The sequence below is a fragment of the Fonsecaea monophora genome (genome assembly GCF_001642475.1).
Source record: "Fonsecaea monophora strain CBS 269.37 chromosome Unknown Scaff75, whole genome shotgun sequence".
NCBI classification, from domain to species: Eukaryota; Fungi; Ascomycota; class Eurotiomycetes; order Chaetothyriales; family Herpotrichiellaceae; genus Fonsecaea; species Fonsecaea monophora.
Window position 1 is genome coordinate 116,647 of NW_019174006.1, and position 15,181 is coordinate 131,827.

At 52.3% G+C, this 15,181-nt stretch overlaps 8 protein-coding genes across 8 annotated transcripts; 5 read left to right on the top strand and 3 right to left on the bottom strand.

Annotated features, from left to right (window-relative positions):
• Positions 1–314: 314 nt before the first annotated feature.
• Positions 315–3,725, top strand: AYO21_08559 (hypothetical protein; the record flags this gene model as incomplete). Its single annotated transcript, XM_022658502.1, has 5 exons — positions 315–539; positions 721–783; positions 840–889; positions 1,792–2,314; positions 2,376–3,725. 5 exons carry the CDS (start codon positions 315–317, stop codon positions 3,723–3,725), a joined length of 2,211 nt encoding a protein of 736 aa, XP_022509212.1.
• Positions 3,726–4,349: 624 nt separating this feature from the next.
• AYO21_08560 (hypothetical protein) lies at positions 4,350–5,005 on the bottom strand (the record flags this gene model as incomplete). The annotated part of the gene is made up of 3 exons (XM_022658503.1): positions 4,350–4,484; positions 4,540–4,844; positions 4,990–5,005. 3 exons carry the CDS (start codon positions 5,003–5,005, stop codon positions 4,350–4,352), a joined length of 456 nt encoding a protein of 151 aa, XP_022509213.1.
• A 1,004-nt stretch (positions 5,006–6,009) lies between these two features.
• AYO21_08561 (hypothetical protein) lies at positions 6,010–6,753 on the top strand (the record flags this gene model as incomplete). Its single annotated transcript, XM_022658504.1, has 1 exon — positions 6,010–6,753. The coding sequence occupies one exon, from the start codon at positions 6,010–6,012 to the stop codon at positions 6,751–6,753; it is 744 nt and encodes a 247-aa protein (XP_022509214.1).
• Positions 6,754–8,426: 1,673 nt separating this feature from the next.
• On the top strand, positions 8,427–9,390 carry AYO21_08562 (hypothetical protein; the record flags this gene model as incomplete). Its single annotated transcript, XM_022658505.1, has 3 exons — positions 8,427–8,661; positions 8,706–9,268; positions 9,319–9,390. The coding sequence occupies 3 exons, from the start codon at positions 8,427–8,429 to the stop codon at positions 9,388–9,390; spliced, it is 870 nt and encodes a 289-aa protein (XP_022509215.1).
• Positions 9,391–10,333: 943 nt separating this feature from the next.
• On the top strand, positions 10,334–11,674 carry AYO21_08563 (hypothetical protein; the record flags this gene model as incomplete). The annotated part of the gene is made up of 1 exon (XM_022658506.1): positions 10,334–11,674. One exon carries the CDS (start codon positions 10,334–10,336, stop codon positions 11,672–11,674), a length of 1,341 nt encoding a protein of 446 aa, XP_022509216.1.
• A 416-nt stretch (positions 11,675–12,090) lies between these two features.
• Positions 12,091–12,908, bottom strand: AYO21_08564 (hypothetical protein; the record flags this gene model as incomplete). Its single annotated transcript, XM_022658507.1, has 3 exons — positions 12,091–12,383; positions 12,533–12,818; positions 12,882–12,908. 3 exons carry the CDS (start codon positions 12,906–12,908, stop codon positions 12,091–12,093), a joined length of 606 nt encoding a protein of 201 aa, XP_022509217.1.
• A 307-nt stretch (positions 12,909–13,215) lies between these two features.
• AYO21_08565 (hypothetical protein) lies at positions 13,216–13,941 on the top strand (the record flags this gene model as incomplete). The annotated part of the gene is made up of 1 exon (XM_022658508.1): positions 13,216–13,941. The coding sequence occupies one exon, from the start codon at positions 13,216–13,218 to the stop codon at positions 13,939–13,941; it is 726 nt and encodes a 241-aa protein (XP_022509218.1).
• A 129-nt stretch (positions 13,942–14,070) lies between these two features.
• On the bottom strand, positions 14,071–14,798 carry AYO21_08566 (4-hydroxybenzoate polyprenyl transferase; the record flags this gene model as incomplete). Its single annotated transcript, XM_022658509.1, has 2 exons — positions 14,071–14,090; positions 14,177–14,798. The coding sequence occupies 2 exons, from the start codon at positions 14,796–14,798 to the stop codon at positions 14,071–14,073; spliced, it is 642 nt and encodes a 213-aa protein (XP_022509219.1).
• Between the last annotated feature and the right edge of the window lie 383 nt (positions 14,799–15,181).

The window sequence follows — 15,181 nt, forward strand, 5'->3', positions numbered from 1 at the left end:
CTTTTCAGTCCATGTCACTTTCCCCAACAACCACTCGCACTATCGAAGAATCTGCAGCGTATCCTGCAGAATTCATTTGCCTAGCGAAGCTGCTCTGAGTGCTGTTGCTGAAGGAACTCGCCGCAATTATTGAGCCGCGCCGCCAAAAAGTTTGACCTGCTCGAATTTCCTTGCTTGCGCCACCACACCCTGAGAACACCAGGAGTCGTTATTCAGAGCCAGTCTCGATACGAGCATTTTCCCACCTCTTGCACGCGCTCTAGCTCATACTCTCTGATCACACATACAGGAGTGCCGCGTCCCCGATCGCATCAATGGCCTCCTCCGCATTGGCCACCGCGGCCGATACCTCAGCATTCAGTGTCCGTTCACTGTACCGGTCACTATTGCGCGAAGGGAACAAGTTTGCCAACTACAATTTCAGGATGTACGCGAGGAGAAGGACGAGGGATGCATTCCACGAACATCAGCACGAGAGGGATCCGCGACGGATACAGGAGTTGGTGCAGAAAGGTTTGAAGGAGCTTCAGATGTTGAAGGTGCGTTCCATTCTTTACTTCTCCATGAAAGGGGTTCCCCTTTTAAGTGTTTCCGAGAGATAGCGGTATTCTCCTCTTGGACACGAATGAGGATCTGCCCACAGACATCCCTCGTTTACAACCCTGGAACAACTCAGGCAATACGCGATTCACAAAACGAGGAACTGACTTCGGCCTATAGAGACAGACAGTGATATCACAATTCTACCAGCTGGACAGACTCGTGGTAGAAGGCGGAAAGACGGTATGCATTCCCTTTCTTTTCCACAGATCCGGTCTCTTTCTGACTTCTGATTCCAGGGTAAAGAAATTGGGGACCGTGGTGGAATTGTGAGACAGAAAGACACAGGGTACGTGTCCTTGTCTGCTCAACTTCCCTTTGTTCACGATGCTGATAGCTGACGTCTTCCAGATGGGACTGACATTTCCCTGACCCTGTCTGTTCCTGTTGATATCTGTATGTACCATGCTTTAGATGGACCGATCTCCTTTGCCAGGGATTGATCGTCCAGTGTGATACCAATGAACATACCAATCTCTCCCTCCATGAGTGTCTTCCCATTCGACCTGTTCTGTACCATTGTGCTTCTCTCCTTGTCATTCACCGTATGCCTCTTGCCTCCTCACAGATGCTGACCCTCTAGTACCTCCATCTCGCTCCACCTTCCCTCCGCCATCCAAATTGCCTGGGATATAGTTGTTCCCGACCACGTAGCTCCGGATATACCCGCCGCTAATTGTGTTAACAGCCTTTAGCGTGGTTGCGAAGCCCTTGGCAATGTCCTCTTTGATAAAACATCCTTCATGCAACTCTCAGCCTTCTTTCTGATCTTTCACAACAACCACATCTCGTCTGAAGGTAAGTGCTTCCCCACGCGATATCTTCTGCACACGTGTCTCTGTAATCGCACCTACTCACCTGGTAATAGAGACAAGGTCGCCGTCGTTCCAAAGTTTTTTTTTTCGAAGAGGAGTGTCCGCGACACAATGGCGCCGGTAAGTTGTTGTTTTCCTTTGGTTCCGTCGTCGTGGGATGTGAATAAGTCGCACTCTGGCACGAATCTGCCACATGACTTTTCCTGCCGGACCCCACCAATTCACCATTGCTTTCTGTTTCTGTCCTCTTTATCTTTCTCTCTCACCCACCGTCATCTCCATCCACCTTACCATCATCAACCATGGCGGTAATGTGGAGGTGTATTGTATGCCCAAAGGAGTACCTCCACACCAGGACTGCATACAGACACTTCAGGGAAATCCACCCGGAGCTGACTGGCGGTGCTTCAAGCAACCGCCAGTGGATCATCCGGGTGGATGACCCTGATGAGTCTGGACACAGTCCTGGTGTGGAGGCCTCCGATGAGGAGGACGTGGAAGATGATGAGCCGGTCGCCGATGGCGCTGTCGCCTCTCCTTCGGTGTCTCCGACACCTTCTCTCCCCCCCTCCTCCGCCGCCCTCCCTCCTTCTCCTCGACCGATGTTCGAGGAAGAGCCAGTGGCTAATTATCAGCCACAACAGCTCCGGTCTTCTCGCTCGACGAGAAACCAAGAAAACAACCAATTGTCGCGAAATCGGGGTGGCCAACCTGATCACGACGTGACTGATGGCCTGCCAGTGCAACGCTGGCAATTTGCCACAGTCAGAGTCAACCAAGACGCCCCGGCCGAGCCTGGTGACGGGACCAATCCGTCAACTGAGAGCACGGACAGCAACTTCCCTTGGCCCGACCATCCCATGCCATCCTGGTCTCCAGCAATCAGACCATTCAATCAGGTATGTCTCACCCCGGTCTTTGCGAGACCGACTGTTTGCTAATGCAATGATTCTGCAATAGGAACTGCTTCGTCGCTCACGTGAGGGCAACAAGACCGCCAAAACTTCAGTTTGGGACCGAAAGACCGACAGCTGGATTCCAGGCATTGAAATAGAGCGACGTGAGGCCGCCAGAATTGCTCAAATGAACAATGCTAGACACACCTCTGCCACCAATGCCGATGCCATGAATGTTGACGAGGAAGAAGATAAGAATGACGAAGACAATGACGATCTCATGGACGTTGAAGGTCTAGCATCAGATCCTAAACGCCGCAAAGCAACCTCTGGCTCAAACGAACGATATTTTGAAGTCAAGAAATGGGTTCAGGTGCCTGCTGCCGTGGCTGAGAGGATGCCAGAACCAAAATACCTTGCTGACCGCCGACCTGGAATGGAGAGTCTCTACAAGGGTGCATACAAAGCCACGAATGGATTTGGAACTTTGGCAGACATTGTTGCTTCTGCAATGAGTAATGGAACTACCGGATACGATCTTAGTGATATCAATCCTGCTAGCGTCCTTGCCCCTGGGTCTGGGTCCGGCGCGCTCAATACCCAAGCAGACGGCACATCTACGCCAGTCCGAAAGAACATGCCTCCGAGGCGCAAGAAGAAGAAGCTTGGTGGGCCTGGGAGGAAGCCTAAGAATCCGAATCCCGCACCGGCTGCCGATGCTTCTGCTGCCGCTTCAGCAGGGCTGGAGAACGCCGCTGCCGACGATGCTGCCGCCACAAGTACTGTCGGAGGAGATGTGACCATGAGAAACACACCAGAAACAGGTGTGGAAGGTGGCGACAACGCAGAGGGAACGCCCGCCATCCAAGGCGAGGCAATCATGCAGGACGCAGACGTGGAAGGCTCTGAATCAGAGAGCGAAGACGAAGGAAGTGAGGAGGGAGAGATCGCCACTGACATCAATCCTGATCCCACTAGCAACACCTCCATCATTGATCCCGCCCTCACAGACAACAACTTTGCCATCGATCCCGCCCTCTCAGACAACAATTCTGCCATCGATCCCGCACTGACGGGAAACACATCTGTCGACGATCCTGCTCTTACTGAGCACGCCATGGCCACACAAGTCTCACCCAAGTCAGTTGGGGAAGTTGCCATGGCTGAAAAAGAGGGTGCTTCTGAAGAAGACAAGGAAGACACCAAACAGGAGGTGGTTGCAGCTAACAATCCTACTGCAAGCCCTGAAAGAGTTGAAGCTGAAGCGGATGCGATTGCAGATGCTGACGCTATCTCTACCCCTGCCAATGAGCAGGAGGCCAAGAAAGAAGAACAACAAGGTGCAGGTGATGGACTGGACGTGCTTGGTGCACTTGAGGCTGCAGTGAACAAGGAGGCCGGTGAGGATGCCTGATCTGCAATAACGCCCAGCATAAGAACAAGACGTTGAAATCAGTTCAAAACAGTGATACCCGAGCGAGATCAGGAACTTTCAAATACGGCGTTGTGAGGAACGAGAACATGATGCTTGTACGAACAGGAAACAACGGCGGCTCAAACATGGTGCTTTGGCGAACATGGACTGGAATTGCGACAGGAATTGGGCGGTTCAGACATGTTGTTTTCAAAGTGCAAACAGGATGGCGGAGATATTGTGCTGTCAAGAGTGTTCAGGAGTGCAAATCAGGAAGTCAGAAATATCAGGAAAACGTCAAAGAAAGTGGAGGCAGAACACAACCTGAACAGATTCTCGCAAGAGCCGAGAGAGAGGACAGCCTGAACATGGTGCTGTTATTCAGAGAGAGAGAGAGAGAGAGATCAAAGTGTAACTCTCATGTTTCAATGAAGATTGATTTTTATGGATACACTTGATGGGATCAGCTGTCCTGCCATTTCCGAACTCCCATTTGTGATCTGCATGTCCGACTTTCACTATGTGCCTGTGGTCTGCTCCATCGCACTCACTGTCCGTCTAGCTTCCACGGCTTCCTTCCCTCGTATTACACCCAAAGTGTCAATTCATAGTAGAGAAGGTGATTTACTCAAAGGGGTTGGTCCGGGTTCCCCAGTACGTGAGGAACACACTCAGGCCAACAGTCTCGAACAGGCGGGTCAAAACGCCGACTGCGACGGTGTCCAGAGGCCGGTTTTCAACGACGACTTGAGAGACGAGCTGAGCGGGTGTTTGGTTAGTCTTTGACCACGGACTGTACGGGGTCTGGACGTACCGATGGACTGTAGGAAGCCATGAAGATCAGACCACCGAGATATGCAGCTCCTTTGTATGACAGAGTGCCAGTGGCATTGATGAGGGCAGCAACACCATAAGTCTGCACGGCAGATCCAACAATGGACGAACCCCAGCTGGCTGCGGCGGTGGCAGTCTCCTTCGACTTGAAGAATTCTTCCTTGCTGTCGGCGGCCTTGGCACGGTGGTAGGTGTCACCGAATAGAGGGGCTAGCACGGCGGCGGAGGCGGCCTGGTTGAAGACGATGCCCAGGGCAATTGCCGAGGGCTTGACGGGTGGAAGGTCTGGAGGAGAGGGAGCAGGTTAGCAGAGTGCTCTTAGATTTGTTGCAGACGTTTGGTCCAAGAATGAGCTCTGTCTTTGGAAGTCTCGGGTGGTGACGTAGAAGTACATTCAATGAGGGATTGGAGGGGGGAAGTGAGGACATACAGTGCAGAGTTGCCATTGTGGTGTAGTTGTTGGGTAAATAGAAGACTGAGGATGTATTTGGGGGTCTTGAGTTGTTGCGGCGGCAAGGGAGATCAGAGGTCGATGGAACTGCGCTTCTTGGGAGGAGGAAAGAGAAGGGATGGGATGAGGTTGAGCTTCGAGGCAAGCTTATATTGAAGAACCTTGTGACGTGCAGGGGGGGGCGCAGAGGGACCGAAGTGACTTGGAGACTTGCAATAGTGGCGCCAGAGCAACCGGGAAACCAAAGCTTCAGCTACTATGGCGCAAAAACAATGACGACACGGGGAGTAACAAGGCGGTAATATTGAGGGGGAGACACGAATATTACATGCCCACACAGAGCTGAGCCACAGATTGCTGGGGGCACTCCACTTTGTAATGACCGTCTGCAAGTACAAATTCGGTGGCTTGGGATTTTCGATGATGTCAGTGCCGAGGATCAATCTGGTGCAATTATGGAACACCTGACGTTAACCTTTGGAGACCTGGGATTCTTTCACCTTCCAATCATCGACCTTGTCATTGTTGCCTCGGATCCAAGGGCATTTCATGTTTCTCGAACAGCTCCATCTGGGTTGTTGGACTCACAAGGCAGATGAGAACCATCTTACACCTTGGGAAAGAGATGCCTCTAAGGTAGGAACAGCTGCAGCTAAGCATGTTACCCCGGATTATCTGTCCGCTAAGCTATCATCCAATCATTTCGGTTGCCTGATATCGGGGTCTATCAGCAGCCTCGCGGGTGAGCCCTCTGTCGAAAAAGTTTCGTGTTTTTCTTTTTGTAGATTGTCCGTACGCGGCGACAGCCACCATTCTACGAGAGACCAAGCAGTCCTATAAACTAACCGCAGCATGTATCGAGTCTCAACCTGGTCCTTTAGCAAGCACCCTTGATCAAACAGCATTAAGTCCGATAGCGGAGCAAGAATGAGAAACTCCGCAGCGCAATAAAAAGTCTCCTCGATTCAACGAGTTACAGTACTACCAGCCCACCCAAATATGCCTGCCTCCCGCTCCCCCTCTCCAGAGAACGACGTCTTTGGCATATCTACCGCCCTCATTCCCGAGGGCGACAACAAGAAGCCCGCAACAACAAGTCTGACCTTTGACAACCTGCTCCCCTCCACCAGATCCCTCATCCTCCACGAAGATCTGCAAGAAGGATGTGGCGGCCAACTCTGGCCCGCCGGTATGGTCCTATCAAAATACATGCTGAGATACCACAGGGCTGGGTCGCTGCGAGGAAAGTCTGTCGTGGAGATCGGTGCAGGTGGCGGGTTGGTGGGGCTCGCAGTCGCACTGGGGTGTGAACTCGACAGCGACCAGAAGATCTACATCACGGACCAGATACCGATGCTGGCGCTGATGAGGAAGAATATCACACTCAACAAACTAGAAGACAAGGTTGTCGCAGAGGTCTACGACTGGGGCACCGCGCCTCCTCCCACCATCTTGTCCTCTCGCACCCAACATCAGCACCCCGACGTCGTCCTCGCGGCAGACTGCGTCTATTTTGAACCTACTTTCCCGCTTTTACTCCAGACCCTGAACGATCTCATCGGCCCCGAAACGACCTGCTACTTCTGCTTCAAGAAGAGACGGAAAGCCGACATGCGGTTCATCCGTGACATGACGAAAAGTTTCCAAGCTGAATATATCGAGTACGATGGCAAGGAAGCGGATCAGAAAGAAGGCATATTCCTCTACGCTGTGAGACGAAAGAGTAAAGATCAAAGACAATGACACATACAATTTCTCATCATTTTGTCTCGACATGTAAAATTACAATTCTCACTATGATTGTGGTATCTCAGTCTCGTAATAGTCGTACATCTGATGCCGCTGATAATAAATCACCATGTATCAGCCCCGCGTGGCAATACACTTTCGTTTGGCTCGTTTCGCATAGGACCCGCACCGAATAAAGGGCTCATGCTTGTCAATCTCTCTCTGCTTCTCCACACGGACAGGAGGGACTCGGACCAGGCCCTTCCCAGAAGTCGAGGCGTGGAGGGTCTCTGCTGCCTCTGCTGCATTTCTGTATCAGGACCTTTAATAATATCGACGGGTTCGCCTCCCATCCGTCCCGTGCATTCGTCTAGTCCCCGCAGCCTTTTGTCCGGGCCTCCTGGTCAGGCTTCCTTTCAACTTCAGCATCGCACCAGAGACTTTGTCGCCGATGCTGGTCTTGCGACGGGGGGTGGTCCTGGTGGTCGCAGGTGTGCGGCGCACACCGACCCGACGTCTTCGTGTGGGTGCAGCGGTGGTGGGCCTGGTCCGTGTTCCGCCCATTAAGCGCTGCTTGAGGGTAGGCTTGGTACGGATTGCTGCCTCTGGTGGATGATGAGTAGTAGTCGTGGTCGTGGTGACCGTTGTTCCACCGGCATGGCGCTTGGTCTTTCTTCCTAGAACCATTTTGATAGTTGTTTTGTTTATTTGGTATTTAGAGAAGGGATCTTTCAATGTAGTGTGTCTGTGAGATGTGGAGAGAGAGTGGAATCCAAACCTCAGATAGAGCCAACATCAACGTTTATCAATACCTTGCAGAATGTGGGATTTACCTGTCATTTACCCCAAACGACCAGCGACGTCATATTGTGAGGGCCACTACTCGGCCACGAAACGGTCTTGGAGCGTCGTGGTTCGTCTATTACTCTAAAGAGATCAAGAAGCATTGAAGGAAAACAGGTTTGACTATCGAAAGAGAAGTCCTCGTGGTAGATCGTCGTATTCGGCCAATCATCAACACGACAAGCAGCCACAGGATCTGCGCTGTCAGGGACCCCGATGACGCAGGGCAAGACTCCCCTTGCACCACCTTGCCGGGCACTTGGACCGTTGCATCTCGATCACTGTCGACGTCAAGGATGTTGCTTCCAGGCCGTGCCATCGTAATTGGGTGCCACACCACCGTGCCCCATTGCATGCGTTAAAGCACATCAGGGACCATGTCCTTGTGGCGGTGCTGTCGTTTCTTCAGGGCATCAGGATTTTATTTCCGATGAGCATTAGATCGAGAGAGGTATGAGGCTGGAAGCAGAGTGTGATGCTCTTTGATCTAGAGGATGCCGGTACTTGAGTTACAACGGTGGTCGGACACAAGAGAGCATGTAGAGGTTACAATGAAAAGGTGAAGCTACAGCATCAAAACTAGGTGCTCGATACATGACGAATGATAGAAGCAGAGAACAGGTCAGAAGGCAGGTTGGAAGCTTTTCTCATGAGGACGAGGGAGTCAAAAGACAGCCTCACAATGGACAAGCGGGGAAATCTGCACTGTTCATCGCAGTTCCGCCTCCTACCTATGTAGGTCCTCATCTCGTCTCATCTCAACTCAATTTCGAATCCAAGCAAGTTGCCCATTCAGCAATTCTGCGAGGTGCCATTCGTTACACGTTGCACGCTAATGCACCAACATGCAATCTGTCAACAGCACATCTCGTCCTATGGCTGTCAAACCCATCTTCGTTCGGTCTCAGGATGCGGCTGCCAAAACTCCATCTAAACGCCAGCCAGTGCCACCACCAAACACGACCAAACCTGGAAGAGTTGATCGCTCCGAAGGGCGTGGTTTTCATCGAATCTCAAAGGTCAGAGGAAGCGACAGGAAAAAGCCGGAGCCAAGTTCAATTTTAGCAGACAAGTTTACAGGTATTTAGCCCTCCTATCACTTGACCTATGCTCATTACCTCCAGAAAGTCTCGAACAGTACCGAGAGAATGTGCAAATCGAAAGCACAAGCATGCTAGACGAGGCTGAGAGAAAACTGATCGGAGGCCTCACAGAACTCTCCGTCAATATCGAAAGTCATTTTCGTGGATTGGCAGAGATAGAAGAGCCGTTACAAAGACCACTTGCTACCGAAGCGTTAACGAAAGTCTCAAACGGAACAGGTAACCAAGGGGCTGAGGGCGAAGTCTTGCTCAAAGATCGTATCATGCAATTTCGTGCATTGCGAGAAGAGAAAGAGGACGTCCTGAGCAAATTGTGGAAGGAGTGGGAAGATATCCAGTTTGATCTGATAAGACTTGCCGTCGAGGCCTTCGGAAAGCAGTCACTCCTCATCGTCCAGCTTCAAGATAGAGCCATGAAGCCAGGCCAGCAAGAGAGACTGGAGAACACCCTTGACTCTGCTCAAAAGATACATGATGAGATTCACCACCAACATGCACAACTGGAACAAGACATGACAGGATTTGAAGAGACCATTGGCCAGATCTCGAATAGAACGAAGAAGGCAGCCGCCGACATGCAGCAGGTATGGACTCTTCACCTCACGCTCGACTCCATCCTAATGGGCGATCACAGCAATATAACGTGCAAAAGAGCAAGTTGTTCAAGGGCCTCATGCAATCCATTGAGCAGCTTGCGGCGTTGTGAAAGACATTTGGACCCGAGATACCGGATGGTTGCAACCACACCAGCAGAGAGTGCTACACGTGAACGGTCATCGGTCCCGTGCTGACACTCAAATGCGCGAGGTTAGAAATGTCGGTCTAGGGTGAGGTCATGATCGCAACAGCTGACCTGTTCCATCCTCAACAAGAACTGAAAGGCCGTGTTTTGTGCAGATTGCAGTACACAGATGGACGGCCCGCGTCTCGCTCTTCGCCTCTTCAGACTGTCGATATCCGCGAATATCCGCATCGGACTCGGGCAAATGAGGTCAATTTAACTCGCGGAATCGAAGCCGGAGTTTTTCAGCGAAGCCTTGTTTCCTCCCAATTGGTGATCTTGTCCCACCAATCTCAACGTGTAGGTAGGTATGAAGACCTTCATTGTGTTGCAATCAGTGGCCAACCCCGCTGGCATCAAGAACCTAGTGGAAAATTTCTCTTCTGAAAATCTCTCGGTTCTCTTCTGCAACCATGTGACGCGATGTGTCCCGGTCTTGCGGGCGTCCTTCGCATTCGGTGGGTGCAGGACCGCCCTGATAAGACCTTGTACTTTCAAAGGCGTACTGCTTTAGCGTGGGAACGTGGTAAGTCGCGATCGTCAAAGAATGTGGATTGGCAGACCAACGGAACGGATCTATCTCTGGATGTGCCATCGTTGGGATGTATGCCTTGTTCCACCGCAAAACCTTGCGAGAATCCACTCCAACACCAGTCTTGTGTCTCTTGTATTGTGTTTTTTTTTTATGTCCAGGTACCCGCGTCTGCCGAAGGCGATATATGAGTCAAGGTTTTGTTCTTCTATTCCTTTCGACCTTTTCCCTGTTGTATCTTAACTTCTTATAAGCGGCTCATCTATCCTGGCTAGTGTTGACACATTCTTTGTTCTTTGAGTCAATTGATCATCTTTGATCATCAAGTCAGTCATCATGGCTCCAGTTGCTGTTACGCCTGTCTCTCCGCCATCTCCCACCCTTGACGATACTTCTAAATTGACCAAGGCTGGCACGGCCGCAATACTTGAGAAGACTGCCTCTAACAGCCGTCGAGTTGCAGAGCTAGATGCCTCGAAACTGACCATTACCCGCAACCTCAACCCCAAGCATGTGCCGGTGGCCAACTCGCCAGAAGTCTGGTCGCAGAGCTGCACGACGGATCATATGCTGACCGCTCGCTGGACGGAGAAAGATGGATGGGAAGCGCCCGAAATCAGACCTTACGGGCCGCTGTCAATCATGCCCACGGCATCCGTCCTGCATTATGCCACCGAGTGCTTTGAAGGAATGAAGGCATACAGAGGCGTGGATGGCAAGGTCCGCCTTTTCAGGGCCGACCGCAACGCAAGACGATTCTTACAATCAGCAACTCGGATTGCACTGCCCAGCTTCCCGCCAGAGGAATTTGTCAAGTTATTGAAGAAGTTCGTCGGCGTCGAGGCAAGCAAATGGATCGCCGAGCCGGAATCTTTCATTTACATTCGACCAACCATGATAGCAACGGCACCTGCTCTCGGTGTACAGAGACCCAAGGAGGCATTGATGTATATTATCATGGTCATGTTCCCGTCTTTAGACGACCCGAGCTGCAAACCCCCTTCTTCTCTTCCTGCGCAGCCCACAGCCTCGAAGGGGATGCGCCTCCTTGCTTCCCGGCACGACATGATCCGAGCCTGGCCGGGCGGATTTGGAAACGCGAAAGTCGGGGCAAACTACGGACCGTCGCTCGTCGCGCAGGGAGAAGCACGGGCCAGGGGTTACGATCAGATTCTGTGGTTGTTTGGGAACGAGTGCTTCGTCACTGAAGCAGGCGGCTCCAATTTCTTCGTGCTGTGGGACAACAAGCAAACCGGACGGAGAGAGCTTGTCACCGCACCGCTGGAAGACGGAGTCATTCTCGAAGGCGTCACGCGCGCGTCGGTGCTGGAACTCGTCAAATCTGGGGCGATCGGCGGCGGTAATGTGGATGTGGTTGAGAGGAAATTCACCATGCATGAACTCATCGAGGCCGAGAACGAGGGGAGACTCCTCGAGGCGTTTGGAGCCGGGACGGCCTTTTTCATCTCCCCGGTGCAGGATATTCATTTCCGAGGTTCAGATCTTGTCCTACCGCTGGGAAGGGAAGGGCAGGAGAACGGTGTTGCTGCCGAGACCAACGGAGCCAGCTTTGCCATGGCCGTCAAGCAGGCCTTGAAGGACATCATGTATGGCCGACGAGAGCACGAGTGGGGTGTGGTGATTGAAGAGGAGAAAGAGAGACGTGCTTTTGAATGATGGCTCATGACACGTTTGAGAGTCCTGTTTTTTTTTTTCTCTCTTTTTTCCTTTTGTTTTTATGATGGCCAGCTAGCATCGGGAGCGAACTGGGAATGAATGAAAAGGAATAAGCCGGGGGAAGCAGTTCGACTCGGTGATGATGGATTTTTGATTATGGCCCATGCGATCTCGGGCCGCGCATATATTGTTGTTTTGTACATATTGTCGCCGAGGCATTTGGAAGTGTTTGGGAGAATGAACATACATCTGTGAACACGAGACTTTCTTGACCCTTTGAACGAGGTGCACATTCGATGATGCTGGGAGATCGTGCTTTCTCGCAATCTTCGGTGTGAGCCTCATGAGCCTGAACTGCTACGCTCGGACCATGCATGACTCATTCCATCGCATCCCTCCTCGAGTCGAGGGCCTTTTCACGAGCTCTCTCCCTTGGCATCCTTGGACCTGGCCCCAGTGCTCTGCTCAGTCTCTTCTCGTGCCTCTTGTGCTTTTTGGCCTTCTACATCTCCACCGCTCTTGTCACCGCCAGCGGAGGTCGGCTCGACATCCTCGTCACCCTCTTCCGTAAGGATGACCTTCTTCTGCGCAAGCAATTCTGCCAAGCTGCCGTCCTTGTGCATGTTGATCAGGATGTCGCAGCCGCCGATGAACTCCCCGTCGACGTATAGCTGGGGAATTGTCGGCCAGTCCGAGTATTCTTTGATTCCTGTAAACACATGTTTGAACCCGGTTAGCTTCGGCTGCCTATAGATTTGTCGCTCAACTCAAGTTTCCTTGGGTCGCGAGCCAGACGATTGCACACTGTCTAGGAGCTTGGGAGCAGCTGCTAGATGCCGGGTGTATGGAGAGACGTACCACTCCTCAGCTCATCATCCTCCAAAACATTGAAAGCAGTGAATTTCCGGGGATCTACACCCTGCAAGCCCAATATCTGGATCGACGTTCGTGAGAATCCGCATTGTGGTGTTTCTGGGGTTCCCTTCATGAATAGCACCACCGGCGCCGAGGCTACGGCTCTGTCGATCGCAGCGCGGACTTCTTGAGAGAGGAGCCGCGTCTGTGAGAGAGCAGTTGATATGCGAGGGAGGAGAGAGGCTGAAGTGGCGCGGGGGGAGATGGAGGCGAGGACGCCGCGAAGGGCCTGTTCGTAGTAGTTAGTTTCCTCTGTCGTTTGCAATATTGGGGTGACGGAAAAAGACGTTACAGGTGTTCTTAGCGTTCTCTGCAGCATCGTGGAAGTTGTGTCGGGTGTGGCTGAACAAACAGGTTAGGAGTCAAGTTTGGACCATGCGACGCTGTTGGAGAAAATTGTCGATGGCGGCTCGGATGATGTCAATCAACGTGGTTGACAAATGGACGTCGGCCCTATGGTGCTGCGCTTCCTCCCCCAGATTTACACGGTATTTCCTCTCCTTTGAACACCTGACAAATCGACCGAGTGAATTTTACATACCGCTCTATAAGAAGGGAATGTAGACTCTGAGAAAGGTAATTGCCTCTTTTCTCTTCTCCCATACACATCAGAAAACAAAAGCGCCATGACCACCACAAACCCCACAAGCAGCGGCGAGCGTTTCTCCGCCGCCGCCTATGAAAATGACGGTAAACACCACATTCTCCTGTCCGCAAGCGGCTCCGTAGCGGCGATAAAGATCCCCCTGATTGCCAGATCCCTTGGTTCGCACCCGAATGTGTCCATCCGCATCGTCCTGACAGAATCCGCCGAGCAGTTTCTGCAAGGCCAGTCGGCCGAACAACCCCCGCTACGCTCTCTATTGGATTGCCCCGGGGTGGACGGCGTCTACCACGAGGAGGACGAGTGGTCAAAGCCCTGGGTGCGAGGCGACAAGATCCTACACATTGAACTGAGGCGTTGGGCCCACGTGCTGATCGTGGCGCCCCTTTCGGCCAACACCATGGCGAAGATTGTCAATGGCATCAGTGATGGTCTGCTCCTGAACGTCATCCGGGCGTGGGACACGACTGGCTTGATCGATATGCGCAAGAAGAGGATATTTGTCGCGCCGGCCATGAACACTGCCATGTGGCGCCATCCGATCACGAAGAAGCATATTCAAGTATTACAGGAGGACTGGGGCGCCGATAAGGACGGTTGGTTCACGATCCTGCGTCCTACGGAGAAGGAGCTCGCTTGTGGCGACACAGGCGATGGCGCTATGATGGACTGGAAGGAGATTGTGAGTTACGTCGACGAGCACTTGGGACTTGGTATCCAGGATTTTTATGAGGCCAATGGTCAGTGACGACCGGAATGCGATTATGCGTCGCCAACCGCCTCAGCAGTGAGACGAGACTCCTCTTGAGACTTCCGATGAATATAGTCTCCAAACAGACCGAGAGATATGACTCCGCCGGTGAACCAGGCACCGTTTTTAAACCACCACCAACAATCCTTGACATCATTCAGATTCACCCGTCGAACCATGGTCGCCAAAGCCAGTGCCCCGCCCCCGCAACTTCCAATAAAGAATATCGGACCTGCTCCAGCAAAATAACCGGCGGTGGCGAGCAGTCCGATCTGAGCGGCAGAGAAAACACCCAGGGCGGTCTTGGAATTGTGCTGGTGTGCTTGGGCGATCGACTTGATGCCCACCTTGACATCATCCTTGATGTCCATATAGGCATAAATCATATCATAACTGAGGGTCCACGCGACACAGCTGGCGTACAGTGCAGCCGCCGCCGCAAGTGCCTCAGGATTGGAGACAAGGTCGATGCCTAAAGCCGGAAAGCCCATGATGGCACCCCATGAAAAGGTCAGGCCGAGGACAAACTGAGGGTAATGGGTGACTCGCTTCGCCAGAGGATATACAGTGACTAGAAGGAGGCTAGGGACTCCATAGTAGAGACAAGGTAAGGGAAATTGCAAGAGCAGCGTCAATCCAGTAAGAAGCTGTGCGCCTAGATATACAATTGCATTTTCAACAGAAACGGCTTTCCGCGCAATGGGTCGTAGTCGTGTGCGTTCGACATGTGGATCCAGGTTGCGATCCCAGAGATCGTTTATTGTACAGCCAGCACCTCTCATGATTAGAGCGCCGGAGAAGAAAAGAGCTGTGGTCGATAGCACCTCCAGCGGGGAGGCCATTGGTACAGCCATCGGCGCTGCCAGAAGTGTCGAAAACATGCAGGGGAGGAAGAGGTAGTATGTCCCCGCGGGTTTGTCGAGCCGGATTAGTTCGGCATAAGGAATCCATGATGAGGGCAGTCTTGATATGATACCGGTCGTGGGGAGTTTGTATATCGTCGGGAGATCCTGGGCTAATGGGGCGGACGAGGCCGATGTCGCTAGATGTCTCCCTGGACTCGCGGAGCAAACCAGCGCCAATACAGGTCGTTGTTTGCAGGGGGGCGTTGCATGATGAAGAGCCCTGTGCTGATATGCCCGAAACCCACACACCGACGTAGCAGACCGAGAAGATAGCCTGAACGTCTTGCAAAGAATCTTTGCATGCGCTGTTCTGAGCGTCCGAGACATGTCTA